The sequence below is a fragment of the Kuraishia capsulata genome, genomic scaffold, assembly GCF_000576695.1.
Source record: "Kuraishia capsulata CBS 1993 genomic scaffold, Kuraishia_capsulata_scaffold_6, whole genome shotgun sequence".
Classification (NCBI taxonomy): Eukaryota; Fungi; Ascomycota; class Pichiomycetes; order Pichiales; family Pichiaceae; genus Kuraishia; species Kuraishia capsulata.
This window is the reverse complement of record NW_019172955.1, coordinates 1350152-1376087: the sequence shown is the minus strand read 5'-3', so window position 1 is coordinate 1376087 and position 25936 is coordinate 1350152. Positions and strand designations below refer to the sequence as shown.

The following is a 25936-nucleotide window of genomic DNA, read 5'->3' as shown; positions in this document are numbered from 1 at the left end:
CTGCCAGAGCGTCCAAAAGGTATCAGCGACAGAATACTAATCTGACTCATGCCCAGAGCCGCATCTCTTCGTAAGTCAATTCCTAAGTTTTCAAAGATCCTTTCATAAGTTTTAACTTTCCCTTCTAAAACTAACAAACGTTGCTCAATACTGTTTAGCGAAGGCAACGCTTCCACCTCCAGATCCTCTGGGAAATCTTCGCGCGGCTTGTACTCTCTGGAGGATCGGTCCTGAACTAAACACTGCGTGCCCGCCCTATCGCATCTGGTGCATTTCGGAAATTTGAAATCACACTTGTGTTTGAGCGCTCGGCATTTTTGACAAGCAGTTTTAGCACGTATTGGGGCCATCTTCTCAGGATAACTGACTAGATAAGTGCTCGTTAGAAAGAGGAAAAGATACGAGCGCAGAGGTCGGACCGCTTCAACTCCGCCGATGAGCCAATTATTCGGGCAGAGATAAATCAAAAAATTATTCGACGCACATCGGGCCGAGTCGGTACTGCATGATTGAGCATTGCAGCAAGATTTCTGAAGGATATATATATACATGGCGATCGAAATGCCATCTCTCAGTTGTTTAACCTGATATTAGGCTGAAATCAAGATGACTGTTGATGATCCGCAAACGCAAGAGCGTATATATGTTGAGAGAGTCATTCCACGTATCAGTCTAAACGATTGTGAGAATCGCAGGGAAGAGATTAAAGAGCAATTATATGCTGCCGCAATTCGATCTGGGTTCTTCACTCTCTGCGAGCAGGAATTCCCTTCAAAGAAGGATATAGAAGAGATTTTTGAACTCTCAAAAGTTTTTTTTGACTATCCTATGGACCTGAAGATGAAGACTCCACACCAAAAACTGCTGAACACTGGATATGAGTCTGCTACTCAAATCAGACCATCTACTGGCACTGCTGATCAGAAGGAGTCTATCCAATTGCAATACCACCGGTTCAATGAGAATTGGCCTGCAGAGGAAGATGTCGGTGAGGAATGGAGAGAGAAAACCAGAGAATTCATGCTCAAGTGCCAAAAACTGAGTTGCTTTGTGATGGGCTTGTTTGCCGAGGCATTGGGCTACCCAGAGGACTTTTTTTCAAAGGCCCACGACATTGAACAGCCAACTGCACAGACCACTTTGCGTTTGCTCCATTACTTTGACTGTACTGGAAAAGCGTTTGAAGGAAACTATTGGAGGGCAGGTCCCCACACAGATTTTGACTCCTTGACTCTCCTTTTTCAAAGGACCGGCGACCACGGGCTTGAGATTTGTCCCGGAAGAGATGCTCACACGGATTTTGGGTATAATGACGCGTGGACGGCAGTCCCTTCGAGAACGGGCGATATTGTTATCAATATTGGAGACATGCTGATGTCCTGGTCTGACGATATGTTAAAGTCCAACTTTCACCGTGTTAGACTTCCAAACGTTGGCGAAAATCAGAAAGACAGATATACTGTTGCTTTCTTTAACCAAGCCAATACCGATGTGGTGATCCAGGGTCCACAAAAGAAATACCCACCTACTACGGGGAGACAATTCATTGAAGATGCCATGAGAAGAAATTTTGAGCGTCTTCAGGAGTTGCAAAATAGTGAGTGACTTTATCATCGTATTAATTAATGGATTATGCTTAAAAAATTTTATCAACGAAAAGCTTTGGATTATGCTTAAAACGGTCCATCAAACAAAAAAATGCGAGTATCAAAAAAACTTTTTAAAAAACATTATGTCAAGTTAAAGATGATTTATCAACAACGCAACGGCCGTTTACATAAACCCTTCTCACGTTTCTGTCGTCACCGTTGAACACCCATTTGTCGATAAGATCTTGAAACTTCGAAAGGTCATCTAAATTTTGAGCTTGTAAACCCTCCAACGATGGATTCAAAAAGTCAAAGAGATCCAAAGACTCAATGTTGATTTGCTGACATTCCCATTTCTTGCCGACGGCAAAAGTGCCAAGAGAGTCTCCCATACCAATCACATTTGCTCCTCCAAGGGTCGCAAGATAAAGAGCCTCGTTCACGGACAACTTGTCATGGTCCTTTTTGGTCTTCATAGCTACGTGCCTCGAAACCAACACTGCATGTCTTGCAGTGGTGAGCATCGATGGAGAAAAGCCTCCAGATACATCGGTGCCGAGTCCAACTTTCGTGTTGTTGTCCAACATCCAACGCAAACGAGCTTCACCTGAAGTCAGACAACTATTCGATGTGGGACAGTGTGAGATACCACACTTGCGCTCGTTTATCAGCGCAAGTTCCTCTTCAGATAAAAACACACAGTGGCCCAGGATTGTCTTCTCTGTCAACAGATTGTGATAGTCATAGATCTCTGCGTATGTTTTGCAATGTGGAAACATTTGCATGATCTGTTCCACCTCCTCTTCAGTCTCGCTGAGATGAGTTTCAATAGGAAGACCCAGCTCCTTGCTTTTAGCAGCTAACCACTTCATAAATCCCTCAGAGCACTTGTTTGCATTACGAGGAGCTAAAATTGGCTTTATCAGAGCATATTCAGGATCTTTTTCTCTGATATGGTTAATGACTGCCAAAGTTGATCCCTCTCCATCTTCGTCGTTGTAAATTGGCTTTCCACAGTCCATACAACTTCTTCCAATAAAGGCTCTCTGTCCGTTACCGTATGCGGAATCTGCCAAAATGTTGGTAGGCTCCACGTGTATCGTAGCATAGTATGCACAGCACGTTGTACCATGTGCCAAAGTCCTCTTAACCACCTTTTCGTATACCTGCTGAGCTTTCATAGGATCCACCAAAGCCATCTCCACAGGGTATGTGTACTTGGTAAGCCATGAAAATAGTGTTGAATTTCCAAAGACTCCACAGTTTGGATACTGTGGTGCATGAATATGAGTGTCAATAAAGCCTGGAAGAAAAAATTCGGTGAATCCATTCAGTCTAACGATTTTTGCGTTTTTAGGCGACTCTTCTTCAACACTTCCGTGCAACGCGTGCTTGTGCACGTACACTATGGTACCGGTCTCATCAACACCGACTCTTGCATTTACAATCACCTCCAGTTCTCCTAACGTAGGCGTATGAACCAGCGTACCATAATATACCGTAAAGGGAACTTCTTTCAAGGCTGGGGAGGTCATTGCGTTCCTAACACTTGACTAATTCTTCTTTGTAATTGCCGAAGTTCAAACCGGAGATACTTATATAATCACTCGGATTTTTGGCGGCCCGACTCCTTATCTCGAGAGCAAAATTTTTCTGGAGCGGCCCGACTCGGGGAATTTAAACTCTTATCTATTGTTTTCGAGATTGCATATCGCATATAAACGGTCCGGAATTCGCGGTTTTCAGACGAACATCATGGGATTTTGATTCAAGTTGCGTTGCTATCTCTGGTATCAGTATGTCCATGTCATCGGAGATGAAACACTCACCTGTCGAACAATTCGAAGAGGAGGTGGAAGGAAACGTGTATACTTATCGCGAGAAAGCGCAAAATACGGTCAATTCTGTCTACACTAAGTTGACAACCAGACACGGCTGGTTTGGAGATTACGATTATGTATACCTCTTTACACCAGATATTTGGCCCCTGAACAAGAAATTCCGAGACTATGAACAACCATATTTCGGAATTAACGATGACGTTCCAATCTTATTGACTCTACTTTTGGGAGTACAGCACTGTTTAACGCTAATCTGCAGTCTGGTTGCTGTTCCACTGCTCATGGGTGATGCACTTTATTTGGACTTAGCCCAAACTCAGCACCTCGTTTCGTGTACGTTGATTACTGCTGGAATAGCCACATTCGCGCAGATTACGCGTTTCAGTATCTACAAGACACCTTACTTTGTTGGGACTGGTTTGCTGTCGGTGGTGGGGCCAACTTTCGATATAATCGGAATTGCTTACTCTTACTCGGACTCTCAGTATGCTAATGGCTCTTGCAAAATTGCTGAAGACGGTACGTATCTCCCATGTCCAGAAGCACTTGGTGCATTCTTGGGATCGATGCTCTGTACTGTATGGATTCAAGTTCTCATTGCGTTCGTTCCTCCTCGCATTCTTAAAAGGGTGTTTCCAAACATGGTCACGGGAACTCTGCTTCTGTTGCTAGCAGTATATCTCACTGGTAGCGGTATGAAGAATTGGGGTGGTGGAAGCAGCTGCTACAGTTATGGTACCAACTGTGATGTTGGATCCCACCCTGAGCTGTGGGGAGCTCGCGCTTATATTGGGCTCGGTTTCAGTACTTTTGTGGCTATCGTTATCATCAGCCAGTTCGGTTCCCCGATAATGAAAAGTGCGTCTGTGGTGCTGGGTCTGCTTGTAGGCTGTATTATCTCTGCAGCATGCAATTACTGGGACGGCAGTGGTATCAACTCTGCTCCTGCAGGTGATTTTTTATGGACCAAAAACTACACTTACTCGGTTGATGGGTCCCTTATTTTGTCGCTCTTAATCATGTTTGTCGTTGAGGGAATCAGTTGTATTCCTGATATTGTGTCGACTGCAGAGGCAAGTCACCAGCCGATTGAAGGTGAAGAGTTCCAATCAAGAATTCAAGGTGGAATTATGTGTGATGCACTTGGAAGTGTACTTGCATCAGTCGGGGGAGGACTTCCTATGGTTTCTCAAGCTGCCAACAACGGTGTCATCTTATTAACGGGCTGTGCCTCAAGAAGAGCCGGGTGGACAGCTGCTGTTCTTTTGGTGCTGATGGGAATATTCTCCAAGATAGCGGCTACTTTCGCAGCTCTTCCCAAACCTGTGTTTGGTGGTATGCAGGTCTTTTTGTTTGGTACCATAGGAGTGGCAGGTATAAAAGTACTAGCCGCAGTTCCATGGACGCGCAGAAACAGATTTATTCTTTCGTCTGGACTGGGATGGGGATTTGCGGGTACGGTAATTCCCTCCTGGTTCGATTCCGTTATCGCTTACACTGGCTCCAACCAAGCCCTTGCCAGTTTTCTCGAGGGTATTGAGTTGATTGTTGAGACACCGTTCATCTTTGGCGCACTGATTGTGTGCTTTTTGAATCTCGTTATCCCGGGCCACGGCGAGGCGAGTCAAAAAGCTGAGGAGCCGGAAGATAGTGTTGTATAAACCTACAATTTGTAAAAGTTTTAATATATTCTAGAGTACTCTTTGTTTTTGTAAATAAAGGAGACTTGGGAAAATACCAGGAGACGTTTAATCACATATATATATATAACATTTTTGGGGAATTTTTTGATAAATTGTGAGCCTTTCAGGGCTATTCACAACAGTGTGACAAATTGAAAGCACTTAAGTGAAAAGTTACAGAAACTTCATAAATCTATGGTAGTGTCGGATAGTTGAAAAAAAATAAAACTCGCTTAACAGGAATCTCAAAACTGAATACTAAAAAAGTCTCTCGGCTACTTTCCGAAAATATTCCTGAAAAAGTGACTAGAAAAAGTGACCACTTCAGCTGATATTACTCATCTTCCACGAATTCATCATGGGAAGCTTCAGGCTTGAGGTCAAAGAAACTCTTCTCGCTCTGGAGTTGCTTCTCGGTCTTGTAGCTCTTCCATTGACGTGGAGGGATGTTCTTATCGTACATCTCGTCAATTTCCTCGAAAGATCTGCCAGCAGTTTCTGGTTGAATGAAGTAGAACACAAAGATCGCGAGAAAGCACAGGCCGGCGAAGATGAAGTTGATCTTGGAGCCCATGTTACCCTCATCTGGGTTGAACATGTAGGGCAAAACGAGAGACCACATGCACGAGAAAGCGTAACTCACAATCATGCCCATTGCCATTGTTTTTGCTCTCAGACTCACAGAAGAAATCTCTGCAGCCAGAATGAATGGAAGTGGACCAATACCCATGTTGTAGAAGAAGTTGTACATGGACATGAAAGCTGTAGCCACCTGCATTCCAGTTGGGTTTGTTGTATCTGATCCTGCTCCTGCAATAACAAAATTGATGACTGTGAGCGTACCTAGTCCAAAGAACATCAACGGTCTACGACCGAATCTGTCCAGAATAAACCACGATGAAATGACGCCAACCACTGACATTGCCTGTCCTCCACAACTCAACTGGTAAGAGGCTTTGGTCGACATTCCAGCGAGTTGGTAGTAGTAAGTTGCATAAGACGCCACAAAGTAAACACCGCACATTGGGGACATCCACAAACCAAAAAGCACCAAATAGGTTCTCTTGATATCCTTCTTCTTGAAGCAGTCGAGATAGGAAGTTCCCTCAGTGATCTGTTTGAGCTCATCATGAGTCACTTTCATGAGGGCATATTGCTGTTGCGCCTGAGTTGGATTGTATAGTTTCTTCAAACTAGCCAAGGCTTTCTCGTCCTGGCCTTTGTTAAAATAGTAGTATGGTGATTCGGGAAGGAATGGAGCAAAAAAAAGACACGAGATAGAAAAGATCCATTGTGGGATAAAAACCGCTCTGTATGCCATTCTTGTATCGTATGATGCGGTTGTGTTGTTGATAAGATAGCACACAAAGGGCCCAATGCACATCGACAACGAACAAGCAGAAGCAGACCAACCTCTCAAAGCCATGGGTGCAACCTCCGAAACATAACCGAGACACAAAGTGTTGAAGCATCCCAAAGAGAGCGCATTAAGACACTTTCCTGCCACAAACACATGAATATCAGTAGCGACATACTCCATGGCAATACTGGGAACGGTGAGAATCAACATCAAAACCATGATGATTCTTCTTCCGAATCTGTCTGAAAAATAAGATACCCCAAAAGAAGTAACACCCATGACTGCCATTGGTACACCATAAATGATGGATTGCCAATTTGTGTCAAGAACATATGACCCTTCATAAAAATGACCAAAATCTTTTCTAAACTGTGGAATCGAGATGACAATACCACCAGCTTGATTTTCGTAACCCAACAGCACCATCATCCAAACGTTGAACAGGATCCAAAGGGTAGCTTTTGGATAAGTCTTCATTGCCTGCCATTTAGTGAGCTCATGCTCAATCTTCTGTTGAGCATGAGCAGCGGCCTCTAGCGTGTTGAAGTCGCTTGCTGCAGAAGCAGCTGGAGCCACATCGGTTTGACCTTCTAAATCCTCAGCCATTTTAGTCTGATACTGAGAGAAAGGAACAATACTAAGAATTTTCTTCATCTAAGTTGATATCCAGAATCCAGCGGCTATTTATTGACTCAAACTTTACATTGTAGTAATACGACATCGATCTATCTGCGGGGAATATGTGTAAGTTCAATTAGGTGGCCCAAATGAGGTCAGGACTATCGGTATAATTAACGGATCTGCTCGTTTTGATTCAACCTCTCAGATTCGGGCCTTCTTTATTCGCCGGGAACCATTATGTACTCCTCACTAGGTTTACCCCTCCAACAAGTAATACCCCATAAATTTGTTTTGTCGTTGGGCAATTGGGCGTTTTTATTGGTCCGGTGGAATTAAATCGCAACGGGCATTTAATGGTATCGGTCATTGCAGGCTACGGGGGGCCAATGTCGCGTTAACGCGGATATTTGGGAATTGTTTTGGAGATCTTGAATTGACGGTGTTCTATCATACTACTAATTCAGATTAGAATACTGGGCTGAAATTTTACCTACCTGAAACTTGAGGTGCAAACAGAGCACGATACTTAACCACCTCTTCTTTATTGGCATTGGCCTCGGCGCTATATGCGCTTACGCCCAGAGGTCAAAACTTCCTTAGGTATGCCTCCATATGAGCGACCCCATAGAGAGGGTTCTGTGCCGGAAATCGAGTTTGCCCCCTCCAAAACTGGGGTCTCATTTCCAATCCACGGCTGACACCCCGAAGAATGTGGGGTAATGCATACATTGAAAATACAATAACATATAATGTGCAGTGCACGACCAATGAATCCTGCGAAATTCAGTGAGGAATCCGGGAACATTGAACTACATACATCACAGAATCAAGAGACGGATTCATTTTTAAACAATTATGAAAATGAAACTAACAGAGTTGTGACATGTGTCCGGGTCCGGGTCAGATATTTGCCGAAAATACTTCAAATTATGCGGGGCACACGGTGCAACATATCTCCGCCTTGCCTGCATTTGGGCATGCAGGGTATGAATATTCATTTTCCCGGAACAGTTGAAGGTATGCTGTATTGCAATTATTTTTCGGATCATATTTCAACCGGCTATTCGGAAGAGAATTTGACTCCGAACCTTCCCGGGAGCCATCGAAAACGGCGCCTTTTTTACTTCTAGTTCTAATGTGGGAGCATTAGGGAGTTCAAGCGTCTTTGCCCTTCTAGAATGCCCCGCCTTTGAATAAATCTCATAAGAAGACTGGTGGCTTCACTTCGGCGCAACTTTCATCCGTTCTGTTGATGAGGAATAGCAGTGGTTTGGGTCAAAGGATTGCAATTCCATTTACTTATACCTTAGCTATCCTATACCCCGAAAACTAAGCGAAAGCACTCCAAAGCAGAAAAGTCCCGATGACAGCCCCCAAATTTTATCCTCAGTCTGCTGCAAACACAAAGTTCGATCTCGAACTGTTCAAGGCTCCCCCAAAAGAATTTCGAGGTGCTCCATTATGGTCATGGAATAACAAGCTTAGTAAAGACCAGCTCTTTCACCAGATTGGTGCAATGAAAGAAATGGGATTCGGTGGATATCATATTCATGCTAGGTCAGGTCTTGATACTGAGTATCTTGGCGAAGAGTTCCTCAATCTTGTTGAAGATTGCGTTGTAGAGGGAAAGAAGAATGACATGTTGACTTATCTATACGATGAGGACAGATGGCCATCTGGAAGCTGCAGTGGCCAAGTGGTGGAAGAAAATCCGGAGTTTCGCTCAAAACACTTATTGATGACAAGATATAAGTATGGCGATGAGAATACTCCACCTGTGCCTCCAGTTGCGGTTGGACCTACTCGAGTGGGCACTGGCAGGCTTCTTGGTGTTTACAAGGTTAGACTCGATGAGGATGGATTTCTGGAGAAGTATTCCAAGATTGATGAGAGCAAAATTGAATCCTTCAAAGACGATTCCTTCACGGTGTGGTATGCCTATCTCGAATACGATGCTCCAGCGACACTGTTCAGTAGTTCTCCTTATGTGGATACTTTGAACAAAGATGCCATAGATGCTTTTATCAAAAGTACGCACGAAAAATACTATGCCAAGTTGGGTGAAGAATTTGGAGAGGCAATCAAGTCGATTTTTACTGATGAGCCGCAGTTCTCTCATAAGTCGAGTTTTGAATTGGCCGATTCTAAGGCGGAAGCATTTTTGCCTTGGACCACTGATCTTGAGGACACTTTCAGAAAGCAGTACGGATACTCTTTACTGGAAACGACGCCAGAGCTGTTCTGGGATCTTAAAGGTCAAGCTTCGAAACCAAGGTACCACTACCATGATCACGTATGTGAGAGGTTCAACCGTTCGTTTGTGGATAACATCTCAGAATGGTGCACAAAGCATGGCATATCGTTGGTTGGCCACATGATGCACGAAGCAGACCTCATATCCCAAACAGAAGCCCTTGGTGAGGCAATGAGATCATATAGAGCGTTTCCATTACCAGGTGTTGATATGTTGCAGGATAAGCGCGAACATCACACTGTAAAACAGGCGCAATCAGTCAGTCATCAATATGGCAGAGAGGGTGTATTGTGTGAAGCCTATGGTGTCACTGACTGGGATTACACTTTCCAAGGCCACAAATCGCAAGGTGACTGGCTCGCTGCTCTGGGAGTTACATTTAGGGCTCATCACTTGACTTGGGTGTCAATGAGAGGTGAAGCAAAGAGAGACTATCCAGCTTGTATTGGTTACCAGTCTCCGTGGTACAAGGAGTATTCTCTGGTTGAAACGCACTATGCCAGACTGAACACTGCTCTTACCCGAGGAAAAGCAGTGGTAAGAATTGGAGTTATTCATCCAATTGAAAACTACTGGCTAGCATTCGGGCCATGGCAAACCTCAGTCGAAGAACGAACGGAGCGAATGAAGAACTTCGATGACCTTATTCATTGGTTGCTGTATGGTCTACTCGATTTTGACTATATCTCGGAGTCTCTTTTACCAGAACTCTGTGATATAGATAAGATTGATTCTCCATCACTTAACGTGGGTGCTATGAACTATGACGTTATCATTGTGCCTTCTGCAAAACACTTGAGACGGACCACATACGACAGACTTTTAAAATTTGCTTCGAATGGGGGCAAGGTGGTGATGATGGGCGAAGTGCCTTCTTTGATTGAAGTGACTTCCGAGCCCTCTCTCATTAGTGAACTCGTTGCCAAATCTACCACTATTCCATTCTCCCGAAAAGCATTGCGGGAAGTTTTGACTCCTTTCAGAGAAGTTAAACTGGATTACGTCAACCCCAAAGACCCTTTTGATCCGACGGGGGCGTCTAGGTACAAAGACACAATTCTGTATAACTTAAGGGAGGAGGAGGATGGTTCCCGGTTCCTGTTCTTGTGCAATACTTGCAAAATACAATCCAGGCCAAACACGATCATTACTTTGAAGGGAACATGGGATATCATTGGTCTTGATACGCTTAATGGTGGTCTTATTGATTTGGCATACTCGATTGATACAAAGTCCAGGACGACCAAATTTTACCACACTTTCCCGGTTTTAGGATCATTACTGTTGAGACTGACACCCACAACTCAGTCTCTAGCTGAAGCCACTGAAATTTCTCCGAGGAAACAGGTCAGTGAGCCGGTACTAACAGAACCTGTTTCTTTCACTCTCGATGATCCCAATGTGTTACTCTTGGATAGAGCCCAATACAAACGGGATAGCCAATCGTGGTCGGAGGAATTTGAAGAAATTCGTAGGGTTGACAATATTTTTAGAGCTCAAATTGGGCTTTTACCACAGGGCTTGGCCCTGCCTCAGCCATGGACCTATAAGGATAAGGCTAAATTGGTCTCGGAGCGGGTTCACTTGAGATTTGAATTTGATTCGGATATACCTGTTGAAAATGCATATTTAGCAACGGAGCACACCAATTTGGATAATATTAGCATTGACCCTGAGTTGCAGGTGACGTTTGACGGGAAAGATGTGGCGATTGAGGTAGATGGTTGGTTTGTCGATCAGGACATTTCAAAAGTGAAACTGCCTTCTTTCAGCTCCGGCCGCCATGTCCTGGAATATTCGGTTATTCTCAGAGAGGTTACCAGTCTGGAATGGCTCTATATACTGGGTGATTTTGGTGTGGAGTTGAAGGGTACAAAAGCGAAGATCATTGAAATTCCAAAGACGATTGCCCTTGGCGACTATGTTCATCAAGGATTGCCATTTTATGGAGGAAATGTGACATACAACTTTTCTGTATCTGACTTGAAAATTCCTGATGGGTCAAAGCACCTCTTAAGAGTGGCTGAGTTCAAAGGACCTGTTGTTGAAGTACTGCTGGACGGTCATCGTGTCGGCAATATTGCCTTCGATCCATTTGAGATTGAACTTCCTGAAACATTCAGCTCAGCGAAAACACTGCAAATCAAGGTCTATGGGGATCGTCAAAATACCTTTGGGGCTGTGCATGATAATAATCCACCATTCCCATGGTGTGGCTCTTTCGCCTGGTACCAATCTGGCGATAGATGGACCTACCTTTACAGGCTTGGGGAAAAGGGAATAGTTAACCATCCTCAGATTATAGCTCTATAATTGATAAGAAGAGTTTTGATATTACTTAGCTGGAAATAAGCTCTACGGAGCTGGTGTAGCCGGATAGTTGATTAATAAAAAATAGTACGTCGCGGCGATAACATTTAGTGAGGCAAGCCAAGATCCGTAGCCTCTTGGACATAATTCCAGTAGGCATCCTTCGTGGAGACTCTAGTTCTCTTTCCAAAGTAAATCATTGGAAGAAAGGTCGAGATTCCAGCAAGTGAAATGAAGCATGCGGCTATGAACGTATTCTTCAGACCTGTATTCTCAACCCATGGCGTGATTCCCCAATTAACGGCGAAACTCATAGTGTTTCTCACCAAAATCACAGAAACCATTGCACATGAACCAAGCTCACGGTATGACTCCAACACATAGTTGACAGCACAGTGACAGCCCATGATACCGGAACCTCCAATAACCCCCATCCCGATGACAAGGCCCATCCAATGGATACCAGCCCAAGCTCCAACACCCCACAGAATGAAGCAACCAGGACATAAAATCAAGTAGATAGTGGCCATCCACAGTCGGTCCTCTGGTTCAGAAACGCCATTTTTCTTCCTGGCAATAAAGAGTCTTAGTCTATCGCCTACATTTCCACTGAAGTAGGTCAGAATAAAAGTGACCAAAATGGGGGAGGTGTAAGTCACACCTACCATGGAAGGTGAGAAATTGTATGGCGAAGCAGAGAAGATGGAGGACGAAGTGGCATTAAGAATGTTGAACCAGACCACGGCTAGGCCATAGTAGAATCCAGACCAGCACACCACGGGGAATCTAAACATAGTGAGTGATCGCCACATCAGCTTGTGAACCACAAATGGACGGGGTTTGTCGAAAAACTTTAACTTTTGCATGTACGTCTTCATTGGTTTGGTCATGTCAACGTGGTACTTTGATGGTTCAGGGTTTGAATCTGTTTGTTCCACAGTAACAATACCAGCTTGTTTCTCCACTGGGGCTTCTTCAATCTCATCATCTGGTGCAATATGAGGACGAGAGTAGTTAGTTTCCTCCCATAGGAAGAAGAGCACAATCAAGGCAACAGCATCAAAAATTGCGCACCAAAAACATACCCATTTCCAACCTTGGCCATCTGAAATAAATCCAGCAACTAATGGAGCAATAAAGTTGGACACGAAAAGTGACACTGCATAAACAGACATCCATCTTCCACGTTCATGTTCAAACCAAATATCAGCAATGGTAATCTCGCCCAGGGATTCGATTGGAGCACCGAAAAATCCTTGTAATAATTTGGAAGCAATCCATTCCCCTGATGAAGTGGTATAAGGTGCCCATACCATCATGAAAATGGTCACAAATACGGAAAAAATATAGACAGGTCTCTTGCCGTACTGCTGCGCCATAGGCTGCCAAACCATACAGCCCCAACCAAAGAACAGAAACATGACACCAGTACCATCATTTAGGTTTGACAGAGTAAGATTGGTGTGCTCGATGATCGGTGTCAGAACAGAGTATATCGCAGCAGAGGGAACACCGACTGCCATATTATACAAAACCAGGCAGAACATACACACCAGTTTTCTGTTGAAAGACCAGTTTAGTGGATCATCTGGATCATCAGTTGGAGTTGGAACCAGCACCACATCTTTGGTCTTCTCCGAGTGCTGGGCATGTACGTCTCCCGTCTGGTCAACGAGGTGAACGGTACTAAAAAAGTTAGTATCCAAGAGGTCTTGAATCGAAAGTTTCGCACCTACCCTGGTATGGCTTCACGGTTGATAATCATTGAATTTTGACTCTACAGACTAGGTAAAGATTTTGAAGGCATACACAGAACGAAGATCTTTTATAAAGTTCCACTCATTCTATACATATTCAAATAAATAGTGCCAGCAAGGTTGCAGATCCGATCCAAGCCACACTATTGGTGAACGACATAATAATAACATTCCCCCTGGCGGCTATCTTGCGGCATGGCGCTATTTGTATTACCCATGTATACGCGTTAGTCCGGAAGCGCTATCAGCAGTTGGCGATAATGCCAGTAGGCGCATGGGGAATGCAGATTGCCGACATGATTTGCCATAAACGGCAATGACATCAAGCGATAACAAAAGTCATCCGGGTAACCGTTTTCCTTCGAGCATATACGGATACTGATTAGGGCAAATATATCGACAGAAAAAATTTCCCCAGTCACTGGTGCGGAATCGAAGATTCCAAACCCAATATCACTACTAATTTAGTCTGCTCGAGGCCTTTTTAACTCGTAGTGACTCTTGAGACTACCAAGCCACCTTTAACTCAATCCAGTTCGCCGATTGTTGCAAACCTTTTATTTTTGTACGCTATCATAGTCCTTCAAAAATGACTAGATGAATAACCAAAAGAAATCTAGAATCTGGTAGGCAAAATGAAACTTCCAATAGAAAAAGTCACTAGTGGATCAATCAAATCACATCATAAAGTATCAGATTGTAATTTTGAATTTTTATGGTGCAGCATGGTTTTAAAAGTAAAAAAATATAATAGCACCTTAAATTTAAAGCAGTGTTGCTTAGTGAGGCAAACCAAGATCCGAAGCTTCTTGAACATACTTCCAGTAGGCATGCTTGGTAGCAACTCTAGTTTTCTTTCCATAGTAAAGCATTGGAATAAAGGTCGCAATTCCAGCGAGCGAAATGAAGCAAGCTGCAATATACATCTTCTTCAAACCTTGATTTTCAAACCATGGTGTGATTCCCCAACTAACTCCAAAACTCATGGTGTTTCTGATAATAATGACAGGAACCAGAGCACAGGAACCAAGTTCACCGTAAGACTCCAATACATAGTTGACACCACAGTGACAACCCATAATACCAGAGCCACTAACAATACCCATTCCAATCACTATTCCAATCCATGGAATGCCTGCCCAGGCACCAACACCCCACAAAATAAATCCACCAGGACACACCATCAAATAGATGATAGCTGTCCACAACCGATCCTCTGGCTCAGAAATTCCGTTTCTCCTTCTAGCAATATAGAGTCTGAGTCTATCACCAAGGTTACCACTGCAGTAAGTGAAAATTACATTGCCCACGATAGGAGCAATGTAAGTCAGACCGACCATGGAGGCAGAGAAATTGTATGGTGCAGCAGATAAGACTGTAGACGAGGTACCATTAAGGATGTTGTTCCAAACCACTGACAAGCCGTAGTAGAATCCGGCCCAGCATACACCGGGAAATCTAAACATAGTAAGCGAACGCCACATAAGCTTGTGAATTACAAACGGGCGGGGCTTGTCAAAGAACTTCAACTTCTGCATGTAGGTCTTCTTTGGCTTAGTCATGTCAATGAAACGTTTAACTGGCTCAGGGTTTGAATCTGATTGTTCCACAGTAACAATGCCAGCTTGTTTCTCCATTGGCGCCTCTTCAATCTCATCATCTGGTGATATGTGCTGACGGATATAGTTGGTCTCTTCGAAGAAGAAGAAAAGAAAAATCACAGCAGCAGCGTCAAAAATAGAACACCAAAAACACACCCATTTCCAGCTTTGGCCATCGGAGATGAAACCGGCAACTAATGGAGCAATGGAATTGGAAACGAAGAGAGAAAGAGCATAAACAGACATCCATCTTCCACGTTCATGTTCAAACCAAATATCAGCAATGGTGATCTCACCCAGTGATTCCGCTGGAGCACCAAAGAATCCTTGTAATAATTTGGAAGCAATCCATTCTCCTGAAGAAGTGGTATAAGGTGCCCATACCATCAAAAAGATATACACAAACACGGAAAATATGTAGACAGGCCTTTTTCCGTACTGCTGAGCCATGGGCTGCCAGAGAAGACAACCCCATCCAAAGAACAGAAACATGACACCCGTACCATTGTTGAGGTTGGAGAGAGTCAGATTGGTGTTTTCGATGATTGGAGTCAGAACGGAGTAGATAGCGGAAGCTGGAATACCAATGGCCAAGTTGTAGAGAATCAGACAAAACATACACAGCATCTTCCTTCTGAAAGACCAGTTTAGTGGATCATCTGGATCGTCAGTTGGAGTTGGGACTAACACCACATCTTTAGCTCCTTCCGAGTGTTCGGCATGCATATCACCATTGTTGTCAACGAGGTGAACAGTGCTAATAATGTTAGTATCCTGAGAGCTGAAATTGGATGTTTCGAACGTACCCCGGTATTTTCTCGGTGTCGTATATCATTTTGTAAGTCTAATACTTCAACCTGCAAACAATGATATAAAAAACCCGTTACCGATCATCGTAGTTAATACAGGATACAAAATCGTATTTATATGTGCATGATCGAACAACTGGAGATTGTTCACTGTGGCTAATCATACTGATAGCCGGCTAATCCCACTGAAATCAGAGATCACGGATAAGATAGCGAGCCCCTTTGAATGCCATGCAGGGCACTAAGCGTTTTACGGGTTATCACAATACTGCTTTAGTTATGGTCGGCCCGTTGAATAACTATAATAAACACACTTCGCTGAATTGATAAGTACCAAGATGCTTCTTCCGGCAACTCTACCCCATACCTGCAGTGGTTGAGTCAGATAACGGAGTGTCAGGCCTATCAGTTCTAAGCCACTGAACCCTTGCTTATCGAGGTTTTGGCGTAATGTAACCAAGAAAAGTGCAATTGTCACTTTCATATGCATAGTGCCATGGCTTCCAATATAAATCCAAAGGCTTGGCAAATAGATAAAAAATCAGGAATTTCGTTTTGAATTGCCTTCAGGCTCAAATGCGAAACTGTGACCGAGAAGATTTGTCCCAGCCGCATCTTATCCGGCAAAATGACTGATAAATGCATTGAACCAGGTAACCAGGATATCTAGATACCATGAAGATCGTATGAATAGAGCTTGGGCCATGGTGGGATACACGTGCATTCACATAAAATACAATTTGTATTGGTCCAGCATACAAGAAGCCTGATATAATTTTTTCAGAACTTGCAGTTCAGCCTTGGTCCAATTGAATTTCCTTCAGCCGTTTTACGGAATCGAGGTTTTTCTGTCCATTTAGTGTGACCATCAAAAGGATATACCTCGGGTAGCGTTCCTCGTAATTGTTTCCGAGGGTACCGAGCCACTTCTAAGTTCTAATCGGGCTGTTCGATTGATTGTACGCCTTTTGGTTTTGATGCTATCTTTGTCCCACAAAAATGACGCTTTATGAATTCTCACAAGGAATACAGAATCTGGTGGACCAAATCGATTTGCCAGTGGAAAAGAAACAACGCCTGTACGATGCCCGCTCGATCACTCACAATGATCTAATAACGATATACAGACTCTATACCAGTTGCAAAATCTGCAATGAGAGTGATTCCACAGAAAAATTGAGCCTATCAGCTTTGCTGAAAACAACTAAGATCTGCGAGAAACCAATTGCACCCAAAGCCAAGAAATCGCCGGAGTTTTTACGACAGATGGAAAGACTACGCCAAAGACAACAGGAGTTGGAGTACCAAGAGCTAGTGAAAAATTCAACACTTTCGTTTTCACTGAACCCGGGTTCAAGTCCCTCAGCTGTTACGAAGGAGCTGAAACACCAAGTGACCACCATTATCAATATCCTCATCAGCGTGGTGTCGGTAGGCTACGCAGTGTGGTACTGGACGGGCACTTCCATGAATATTAACGATGCCTACAGAATTTTGCTTTGCTTGTTCTTCTCGATCTTGGTTCTGATTGCCGAGGTAGTTGTTTTTGGAGGATACCTGAGGAAAATAGAGGAGGCAAGGAGTGTGGAGAGGAAGAAGATAGAGGTAAAGAAGGTGATTGAGAGTGTCAGTTTTGAAAGTGCACGAGGCCAAGACACTAAGCTGGAATGATTTATGACGAATCGATATTAATGAGCAAATAAAGTAAAATGTCGAGTATATCGGTTTTATAACCATGAAACTTTACATTATTCACCGAGCCCACCAACTGTCACCAACTGCCCTTTCAGGCATTCCACGGGTCCCAGGGATGGGAATGATAATTTCATGTGCACACTACCATCTGACCCACGCACAGGATCATATCTCGCAATTCCCCCTGATAACCAATCTGTTATTGAAGCCCGATCAACTTACCTCAAGTCGAAAAAAATTCGCGGATCGGGGTGTTTTTAAGACTGTCATCATTTCCAGAAGGACAAATTACATTTTATTCTCAAAAATTTCGATTCGCTGGCCTATTTTCCTCTCCATAACCGCCTTACCCCTCATGCCTCCTACAACATCCAGCCTTTTGCAGTCTCTGCCGGATTCGACAAACTACAACTTCTCGCTCAAGTTGAACGATGATGTGGTGGCCAAACTGCGAAGTGCAAAAGACAAACCGAGGCTTTGTGTTAAAAACGGAGAGATAGTAAGTGAAATCCTCAAAGTGGCACTTGAAACAAGAAATCCTGACTAACCAATGAAAAAGTCTCTTAAAATAGGAGATACTAGCATACGGCTCTCGCAGTTGAAAGAGTCAAATAGCACCGATATTTATTCCACATCCTTAAAGACAGATCAGATATCTGTCCCCTTGGGCAGACTGAACACGAAGCTCACCATCAATGCCGATAACAAATTGGATAAAAGCATACAGAAACTGCACAGCGAAAACAAGAAACTGGCAAAGCTCAAGGAAATAACCAAGATTGGAAGGTTGGGATCCCCAACGAGTCCAAATATGACTGTGGCGGATCAGCGGAGTGAAAACCTGAGTCACAAGTTGGACAACCTGAAGGATCTCGAGACGATCCAACTTTTGAACTCGGAGAACATCGCCAAGTCTGATTTACCAGTCGGTGTCAATAGCAACGTGTATACCAAGGCCAAAGACACACTGGAACTTAACCTGGACTATGCCAAGTTCGTGGATGTTCCGTCGCCACATCTGCAATCTTTATTCGATAAGGCCGGGTATGGGGAAAGCCATCCGTTCAGACTGCGCGTTTTCTGCACAAAGCCCGTATCTTACGAGCCCGTTGTGTCGGACTCGTCTGATAATGACGATATCATTCCAGGAAAGAAACGGAAGATATCGGATATCTCAGCTTCCTCCTCATCCAACATGTCACTAGTTTCGCGGTCTGAATCAAGCCAATCTTCGTTCGACGAGATGTCCGAGGAGGAAACGATACCTACGAAAAAATTAAAGCCGGATAAACTGATAGAGAAGTTTGAATCCGAGTACAGAGTCTACAAAGCACTCTACTCCAAGCTGTCCAAGGCACCCAAGTTAGACTCAGCCTCAGCTGAGCGTTTCGTCAAAATGCACAACGAGTTGTCGCAGCTGAAATATCAGTTGTGGAATCATAAAGCTCTGTGATTTAAATACTATAGCAATGTGTCGTTCCCCATGGAGCAGTTTCTCGATCAAGTTTTGTAAGTCTGAATAATCGTGCTTCGGTCGTGCGCCAACTCAAAATCATCTGACAAGTCCCAGTCCACATTCGCGTAGCACAAGACAAGACAAGTAACAAGCTGAACCGCTTTGGAAGAGCCCCAATTGAAGTTTGCCAGCTGTTCCCTCGACCATGTCAAGTCCGTCATCGCTATTGTCCACACCTCTGGTGGAAGCACTTCAAGATACCGATGACCCACCTTCAGAAACGCCATTGCCTGAAGAAGATGTCGAGGATATCAACGTCAGTGAAAAGCGAGCCAATCCCGAGTCTGAAACCCTCCCAGCTGCCAAACGCAAGGCCAAAACTACCAAGATCCCCTCCGATATCCTCCAGAAGCGTAGAGAGGGAAGAGCGAGGGCAATGGCCAGTCTTCAGAACAAGCTGAACGAACTAGGAATCAAGCGCACCGACGTGGAGAACGATCTGGTATTTTCGTCCATTCCTACGATTCCGCTGATCAACCAGAAAAATTACTACACAGACTACTTGAAGAAAGATGACCAATTCAAGATGACTCGCAAACTCAAGAATTTGAGTTCGATCAAAGAGAAGCTCACCTCTCCAGATGTAGAGGCTGAAGACGAACAAGAAGGCGATGATGATGAGAAGTCGCAAACCATAGTACTTCACCCTGGAAGCAGTACCATCAGAGTCGGACTAGCGTCTGATGTGGATCCACATCTAGTTCCCAATTTGATAGCATACCAGAAGAAGTCGGAGACTTCTCAAACGTTTGAGAGGGATCCAAAAAGGGAGGTCGTCAATGGTGACATAACAGTCGATGACCCAGATTTCACCAAAACCGGCAAGATCATCACGAGCAACTTCAAGGAGAGGATGAAGTACTACAAGCGTAGGATCTTGCCGAATTCCCAGGATACCTGCTACAACTTCAACAAAAGGCAGCAACCTGAAATCATCCCCGAGCACAACGATGTCCACAGAATCGACTACACCAACCCAGATGCCAAGTTCATTGTTGGGGAAGAAGTCTTGAAACTGAAGGATGAATCGAACTGGGTGATCAGATCTCCCTTTGATTCCGGAAAGTTCCACGATCTCAGCAGCTTTTACAGTTCGTTCCAGGAGATCCTGGCTGATGTGGAAAACATGCTGAGTTCCATTATCACAGACATTCTGGAGATCGATCCAAAAAAGATCTCCAATTACAATTGCGTTCTCGTCATTCCAAACTTGTTTGACAAGACCTATGTTGAGACCATGTGTTTTTTGCTGTTGAACAGCTTGAAGATTGGGAACATCTCTGTCATTCAGGAAGGCATCTCTGCAACCTTTGGATCTGGTATTTCGAGTGGTTGTATTGTTGACATTGGAGCTGCCACAACCAAAATCTGCTGTGTCGATGAAGGAATGATCCTACCCAACTCACAGGTGGAACTGAGCTATGGTGGAAACGACATCACTAGAGCTCTGGTGAAGATGTTGTTGAACAACCAGTTTCCATATGGCGATATCGACCTAAATGATCTGAGCGACTGGAATCTTGCAAATGAGTTAAAAGAGAAGTACTCAACATTCCAAGATGCTGATATTGCTGTACAAATGTACGGTTTCGTTTCCAGGAAGGCGAACCAGCCAAGCAAGAAATACGAATACAAGCTATTCGAGGAACTGATGATCCCCGCTATGGGCCTTTTTTACCCCGACTTCTTCAAGGACGGATCGGATCAGAGGAGGGTATTGGGAAAGAAGTCATCTGCGCAGAAAGAAGTGGATGTTTTGAACTCTTCAAGAGTGCTGCCAAAACACTCTGATTATGTCTCCGGAACATACGACAATCCCGTTTCAAAGCTCCAGCAGTTTGAGCAACTTGGTAAACTCATCACACTGATGGAAGACGACGCTGTTCTCAAGACTCTCAAGAACATCGATGATGAAAATTTCCAGGTTTCAGACGACGCTTCGGACGAGAAACTGAACTACACTCCGTTGGACTTGGCTATAATCGAGTCCATCACGTGTGCCTCGTTCAACGACAAAAACCGCATGAAGAGATTGTATGAGAGCGTACTGCTGGTTGGTGGGTCGTCTCTGTTCAACGGCTTAGACCTGATTCTGATAGATAGGATTCACATATGGAGATCGAAGCTACTTTCTTCGAACTTGCTGGATGATATAGTGAAGCAGTACGAGGACGAAGTCACCCCAGCCGTACAGAACATGCTGATCAACTCCACAGCAGTGCCGATCGAGATTCTGTCCTCTTCAAAGGAAGTGAATCCTTCCTCGATGATTTGGAAAGGTGGATGCGTCTATTCGCGTCTGAAAATCATTAATGAGCTGTGGATCAGTCTCGATGACTGGGACATGTTGGGAAGTCGGTGCTTGAACCAGACGTGTTTGTTCAACTACTAAAAACGCCTACGTAATATAATAAAATGAGGACTATGTCATTCATGCCAGAGTCAGCACCAGGTCGTTTAGTATCATGGAAATTTCCCTTACAACAGACCTTTGGTTTCAAACTCCTTGTACAAGGCCTTTCCAAGTCTAGCTGGCGATGCCTCAACGATAACACCGGCACTTTGCAATGCCTTAATCTTGGAGGCAGCATCACCCTTACCACCGGAAACAATGGCACCGGCGTGACCCATTCTTCTTCCTGGTGGAGCAGTCACACCAGCGATGAATGAAACAACAGGCTTAGGAACCTCTCTGGTCAAGTTATACTGTTTCAAGAACTCAGCAGCATCGTCTTCGGCCTCACCACCGATCTCACCAATCAAGATGATTCCCTCGGTCTCAGGATCGTTCAAGAACAGAGTCAGGGCATCTATGAAGTTGGTGCCTGGGAATGGATCACCACCCATACCAATGACCAAAGACTGACCCAAGCCAACTTGGGTAGTCTGGTTGACGGCCTCGTATGTCAAAGTACCGGATCTGGAAACAACACCCACTCTACCTCTCTGGTGGATGCTCGAAGGCATGATACCGATTTTGCATTGGCCTGGAGCGATAATACCGGGGCAGTTTGGTCCGACCAATCTGGTCTTGCTCTGGGTCTTAAGGATCTGGGCAATTCTCAACATGTCGTGTTGGGGAATTCCCTCGGTGATGGCAACGGCAAGAGAGATTTCGGCCTCAATGGCCTCCTCGATGGCAGCAGCGGCGATGGAAGGAGGAACGAAAATTCCAGTGGCCGAGGCCCCGGTCTCCTTTATGGCTTCGGCAACAGTAGCAAACACAGGAAGACCAAGATGGGTCTCACCTGCCTTTCTGGGATTGGTACCACCAACAACCTTGGTGCCATACTCAATTGCCTGAGCAGCGTGGAAAGAGGCTTGTTTACCAGTGAAACCTTGGTAGATCACCTTGGTCTCGGAGGTCACCTTGAGGTTGTTGATAGTAGAAGCGTAGTTCCTGGCAGCGGAGGTGGAAGAGAAGCAACGTCTAAACATAATGGAAAATTGGGTCAAGAAATATGTGCAATCTGGGTTTTTTCTGTGAAAACACTTTCCCAAACGAGATTGTTAAACGTATTGGGCGGGAAGCTTTCAACATTCGTTGACGGGAAACCTCCTTTCTTGACCCGGAGCACGGTCGTGCGGGATACAGGAATCCGGGCGCCAAATCCCCGATGCGGCGCGAGCCCGGGCCATCAAAAGTGCGTGCGGTGGATCAATAAGATGTATATAATTTATATGCCACAATAGACATACACTGTGTACAATACTTTGTACGAGAGCCTGGGGCACGAATTTTTGGTTGAAATTGGGAGATTGATATTGATTGCCACATATAATTGTCACAATTTTCATGCTCTTGATAACGGTCTCTTTTTTTATTCCGCTGGTGTTGACGGTGCTTTCACTAACCGGCACGTCGCAATCGCTAACCTCCTACTGGTTATCGTACTGGGTGTCTTACTCTATACTCTGCACATTGGAGCTGAACTCGCCGTTCAAGTCAATTCTTCCATACTATGCTCAGCTCATATTGTATTTGTGGTTGCTCTCGCCTTATTACCAGGGGTGTCGGGTGCTGGTCGCGCACCTTATAACCCACGATGAGCTTATTCTATCGTTTCTGGGGAAGCTGGACCCGTATGCTTCAAACGTGTTTACTCTTGTCAGTTCTGGGCTGAAATTTATCGGAAATGCACTGAAAAGTGGCCAGCTTGACCATTGGATCGCGAACCTGGACTCCCTTGTGGAATCCCAAAAAACTCAACAAATAACCGGGTTTTACGCACTAAAGCTCCTGGCTCTTTTCAACAGAGCCTCCACAAACTCGTTGGAAATATACAGGTCGAGGTCCAGCTGGATAGTAGGATTTTTACCGCAAAAGTCGCCCGTTCAGTCGAATCCAACCACGCCAACAGGAACACCAACAAAGAGATCGGTGAGCGAAACCATTCCAAAGATAAGTTCCATCGAAAACATACACAGCAAATTCAGAAAATCCTCCTCAACCTCGATGCACTTTTAGCCACACAAATACAAACTACGCTATGCAATCTTGCCAAATATATCTCAACATTCCTTGAATAGTTCAACGTGTCTGTTATGCATTGCCTTAACCCTTCCCTAGAACGTCCCCGCGTTCTCCTTAAAAAGACCAACTATAAACGTCTGAATGGTATGCCACCTCCTGCCAATACTGTAAGTCATGCACAACATGGAAAACACAAAACTGGTGATCAGAAACAGAGATGCCACGAGCGTATAGCAGTAGAACGACAGCAGAGTCATTGCTATCATGGAGTTTGGATATGATTCCCAGCTGGGGAACTCCTTAGCCAGAATGTACCCAAACCTCATTATCAGAGTGGTGTTTCCAGTGGCTATGCTCTCGCCAACAGAGCTGGCAGCATCAACAGCACCGCCAGCGCCGCTCGAGAATCTCAAATTGCTCATGAAATTGAACCCGGGAGTCTTGTCTACAATCATCGAGATAAACTCCTCGGTGTCTTTCAAAATATCCTTTGAAAACGACGTCATGGAAAACAGGTTCTTCAAGATTCTCAACAGCACTATGTGGAACAAGGTGTTGATAAACGCATCGACACCTCTTACCCATAGAGCCCTCTGATCAGCACCGCGTGCAATATTCTGGCGTGCCTCCTGTATTAACTCATTTCTGATATCCTCCATCGTCAAAATCGGGATTTCATCTCCGTCGTTCTCTTGCTCTGCTTCCGAGTCCCCGTAATCCGTCTCCACACCACTGTATTCGTCCCAGTCGTCTGCCACAAGCTCGCGAAACTGATCACTTCTCAACCGTCTGCAATTTCGCAATGCTCTGGTACTCATTTTTATTTTATATTATTGGTATCTTCTGCTTGATGATTGAGTGTCAGATGAGTTATTGGAAGACAGACCTCAACAGATAACCCGATCCTATTCCGGGGTTACCTTCGTGGGGTTACCCGGCTCAAAATTCACCCTTCCACCCAGAGCCAATCATCAATGCTTTTATTCGTCTTACAAGCAGACTACGTCTATCTACTCTGATAACCACCAAACTGCTGAGAGCAAATATATTTTAACGTTCATTGCAAAATGTCAGGAGGTCCAGTTCCAGTCTACAAAAAATACACAACCGGTTCCAAGGGAATCTGGGAGCTGATCAGAAAAACCTTGACTTTGGTAAGTGAGACAACACAAGATAGGCAATGGTAAGCCTATGATCCATAGCTATTTTACTAACACGTTGAATTCAGGTGCCAAATCGTTCGTCAGGTAACCCGTTGGTGAAATATTTCCGTGTTCCAGCTCCGGGCTCCCAGCCACTGGTGTACAAAGACACAATGACCGTGCCAGCTGGTGATATCAAGGGCAACCAATACTCCCACAGAGACCACAGAAGAAATTACCCACAACTCTCGTCATTCGACCAAACCAAGGTGAGTGCCCTGCTTAGCCTGGGCTCGGCTGCAAGCCCACGTATCTCCATAGGAACCAAGGGACAGCAGGAATTGGAGGTTTACAAAGGAAGTGAATTGGTAACTTTGTCGTCAACGCTGAGCAAAGTCGATCCAAAGGTTGTCAAGGGCGAATTGCTAGGTCCAAATGGAGAGGCTGTCGTTGCCCCCAACCTGAACAAGCTGAAGTGGAGAATCCTGGAGGAGAGCGAGAGTGGTATGTATTCTACGGACTACCCAGTGAGAACATTTGCGCATGTCAGAAACTAGGCTGGAGTATAAGTGTCATATTTATGAAACAACAAACAATAGAACAAAGAAAAAAATGTGAACGTAGCCGAATATTTTTTCAAAGATGGTTTACTAAGAAAATGCACCTTTTCAGGCGCCCTTGCAGCCTTGCAGATTTCAAAGAGTACACGACGTGCGGCTCAAATCGTCAAATCCTCTTCCCAGCGGTAATTCAATTGAAGTAGCTAATCAACCCATTTGCTACATGTATAAGAGAAAACATTCCCAGATTATGGTGCCAGAGGTCTGGCCCCTGCCAACACAGGTTAGTTCTGTGGTGGTTTTGCTGGGTGTGGTTGTTGGGGTTTTTCTTCTGGAGGTGTTTGCTGTGGCTTTAATGGAGGGTGTTTCAACATACTTTCGAGACTCCTGGATGAAACTTGATTTTTCTTTGAGAAACTATTTCACGGTTGATTATATGGGCTATTTCGAGTTATGCAGCCAAACTATCGTCAAATTTATGCCTGTTTCCATTCCCATTCCACCCGGTCTCTTTGAACCTGCCATAGGCTTTGGCCTTGGGTTGGCCTTCTGTTATAGCAGAAATCACCAGGTGCCTAGTCCGTTATGTGTTCAATGTTCAGATGAGTGGGTTCAGCCAGATATCGAGTTGCGTCCTTTCAAATTACTCTCAGATCGAAAAATCTACAAAAATGTGGGGGATGGATGAACTCCAAAAGTGGGTTTTCTTGAAAAATAGAAAATTT

The 25936-nt window shown here is 44.5% G+C and overlaps 15 protein-coding genes across 15 annotated transcripts; 9 read left to right on the top strand and 6 right to left on the bottom strand.

Moving 5' to 3' along the window:
• Positions 1-606: 606 nt before the first annotated feature.
• KUCA_T00005488001 (uncharacterized protein) lies at positions 607-1605 on the top strand (the record flags this gene model as incomplete). Its single annotated transcript, XM_022600689.1, has 1 exon — positions 607-1605. The coding sequence occupies one exon, from the start codon at positions 607-609 to the stop codon at positions 1603-1605; it is 999 nt and encodes a 332-aa protein (XP_022461485.1).
• A 130-nt stretch (positions 1606-1735) lies between these two features.
• KUCA_T00005487001 (uncharacterized protein) lies at positions 1736-3124 on the bottom strand (the record flags this gene model as incomplete). The annotated part of the gene is made up of 1 exon (XM_022600688.1): positions 1736-3124. The coding sequence occupies one exon, from the start codon at positions 3122-3124 to the stop codon at positions 1736-1738; it is 1389 nt and encodes a 462-aa protein (XP_022461484.1).
• Positions 3125-3387: 263 nt separating this feature from the next.
• On the top strand, positions 3388-5091 carry KUCA_T00005486001 (uncharacterized protein; the record flags this gene model as incomplete). Its single annotated transcript, XM_022600687.1, has 1 exon — positions 3388-5091. The coding sequence occupies one exon, from the start codon at positions 3388-3390 to the stop codon at positions 5089-5091; it is 1704 nt and encodes a 567-aa protein (XP_022461483.1).
• A 355-nt stretch (positions 5092-5446) lies between these two features.
• KUCA_T00005485001 (uncharacterized protein) lies at positions 5447-7078 on the bottom strand (the record flags this gene model as incomplete). The annotated part of the gene is made up of 1 exon (XM_022600684.1): positions 5447-7078. The coding sequence occupies one exon, from the start codon at positions 7076-7078 to the stop codon at positions 5447-5449; it is 1632 nt and encodes a 543-aa protein (XP_022461482.1).
• Positions 7079-8456: 1378 nt separating this feature from the next.
• Positions 8457-11660, top strand: KUCA_T00005484001 (uncharacterized protein; the record flags this gene model as incomplete). The annotated part of the gene is made up of 1 exon (XM_022600683.1): positions 8457-11660. The coding sequence occupies one exon, from the start codon at positions 8457-8459 to the stop codon at positions 11658-11660; it is 3204 nt and encodes a 1067-aa protein (XP_022461481.1).
• A 104-nt stretch (positions 11661-11764) lies between these two features.
• On the bottom strand, positions 11765-13422 carry KUCA_T00005483001 (uncharacterized protein; the record flags this gene model as incomplete). The annotated part of the gene is made up of 2 exons (XM_022600682.1): positions 11765-13343; positions 13394-13422. 2 exons carry the CDS (start codon positions 13420-13422, stop codon positions 11765-11767), a joined length of 1608 nt encoding a protein of 535 aa, XP_022461480.1.
• A 771-nt stretch (positions 13423-14193) lies between these two features.
• On the bottom strand, positions 14194-15850 carry KUCA_T00005482001 (uncharacterized protein; the record flags this gene model as incomplete). Its single annotated transcript, XM_022600681.1, has 2 exons — positions 14194-15772; positions 15822-15850. The coding sequence occupies 2 exons, from the start codon at positions 15848-15850 to the stop codon at positions 14194-14196; spliced, it is 1608 nt and encodes a 535-aa protein (XP_022461479.1).
• A 973-nt stretch (positions 15851-16823) lies between these two features.
• Positions 16824-17495, top strand: KUCA_T00005481001 (uncharacterized protein; the record flags this gene model as incomplete). Its single annotated transcript, XM_022600680.1, has 1 exon — positions 16824-17495. The coding sequence occupies one exon, from the start codon at positions 16824-16826 to the stop codon at positions 17493-17495; it is 672 nt and encodes a 223-aa protein (XP_022461478.1).
• A 379-nt stretch (positions 17496-17874) lies between these two features.
• On the top strand, positions 17875-18972 carry KUCA_T00005480001 (uncharacterized protein; the record flags this gene model as incomplete). The annotated part of the gene is made up of 2 exons (XM_022600679.1): positions 17875-18018; positions 18163-18972. The coding sequence occupies 2 exons, from the start codon at positions 17875-17877 to the stop codon at positions 18970-18972; spliced, it is 954 nt and encodes a 317-aa protein (XP_022461477.1).
• Positions 18973-19180: 208 nt separating this feature from the next.
• On the top strand, positions 19181-21427 carry KUCA_T00005479001 (uncharacterized protein; the record flags this gene model as incomplete). Its single annotated transcript, XM_022600678.1, has 1 exon — positions 19181-21427. The coding sequence occupies one exon, from the start codon at positions 19181-19183 to the stop codon at positions 21425-21427; it is 2247 nt and encodes a 748-aa protein (XP_022461476.1).
• An 86-nt stretch (positions 21428-21513) lies between these two features.
• On the bottom strand, positions 21514-22473 carry KUCA_T00005478001 (uncharacterized protein; the record flags this gene model as incomplete). Its single annotated transcript, XM_022600677.1, has 1 exon — positions 21514-22473. The coding sequence occupies one exon, from the start codon at positions 22471-22473 to the stop codon at positions 21514-21516; it is 960 nt and encodes a 319-aa protein (XP_022461475.1).
• Positions 22474-22831: 358 nt separating this feature from the next.
• On the top strand, positions 22832-23503 carry KUCA_T00005477001 (uncharacterized protein; the record flags this gene model as incomplete). Its single annotated transcript, XM_022600676.1, has 1 exon — positions 22832-23503. The coding sequence occupies one exon, from the start codon at positions 22832-22834 to the stop codon at positions 23501-23503; it is 672 nt and encodes a 223-aa protein (XP_022461474.1).
• A 98-nt stretch (positions 23504-23601) lies between these two features.
• KUCA_T00005476001 (uncharacterized protein) lies at positions 23602-24327 on the bottom strand (the record flags this gene model as incomplete). Its single annotated transcript, XM_022600675.1, has 1 exon — positions 23602-24327. The coding sequence occupies one exon, from the start codon at positions 24325-24327 to the stop codon at positions 23602-23604; it is 726 nt and encodes a 241-aa protein (XP_022461473.1).
• A 249-nt stretch (positions 24328-24576) lies between these two features.
• KUCA_T00005475001 (uncharacterized protein) lies at positions 24577-25208 on the top strand (the record flags this gene model as incomplete). The annotated part of the gene is made up of 2 exons (XM_022600673.1): positions 24577-24663; positions 24738-25208. 2 exons carry the CDS (start codon positions 24577-24579, stop codon positions 25206-25208), a joined length of 558 nt encoding a protein of 185 aa, XP_022461472.1.
• A 226-nt stretch (positions 25209-25434) lies between these two features.
• Positions 25435-25899, top strand: KUCA_T00005474001 (uncharacterized protein; the record flags this gene model as incomplete). Its single annotated transcript, XM_022600672.1, has 1 exon — positions 25435-25899. The coding sequence occupies one exon, from the start codon at positions 25435-25437 to the stop codon at positions 25897-25899; it is 465 nt and encodes a 154-aa protein (XP_022461471.1).
• Positions 25900-25936: the final 37 nt, after the last annotated feature.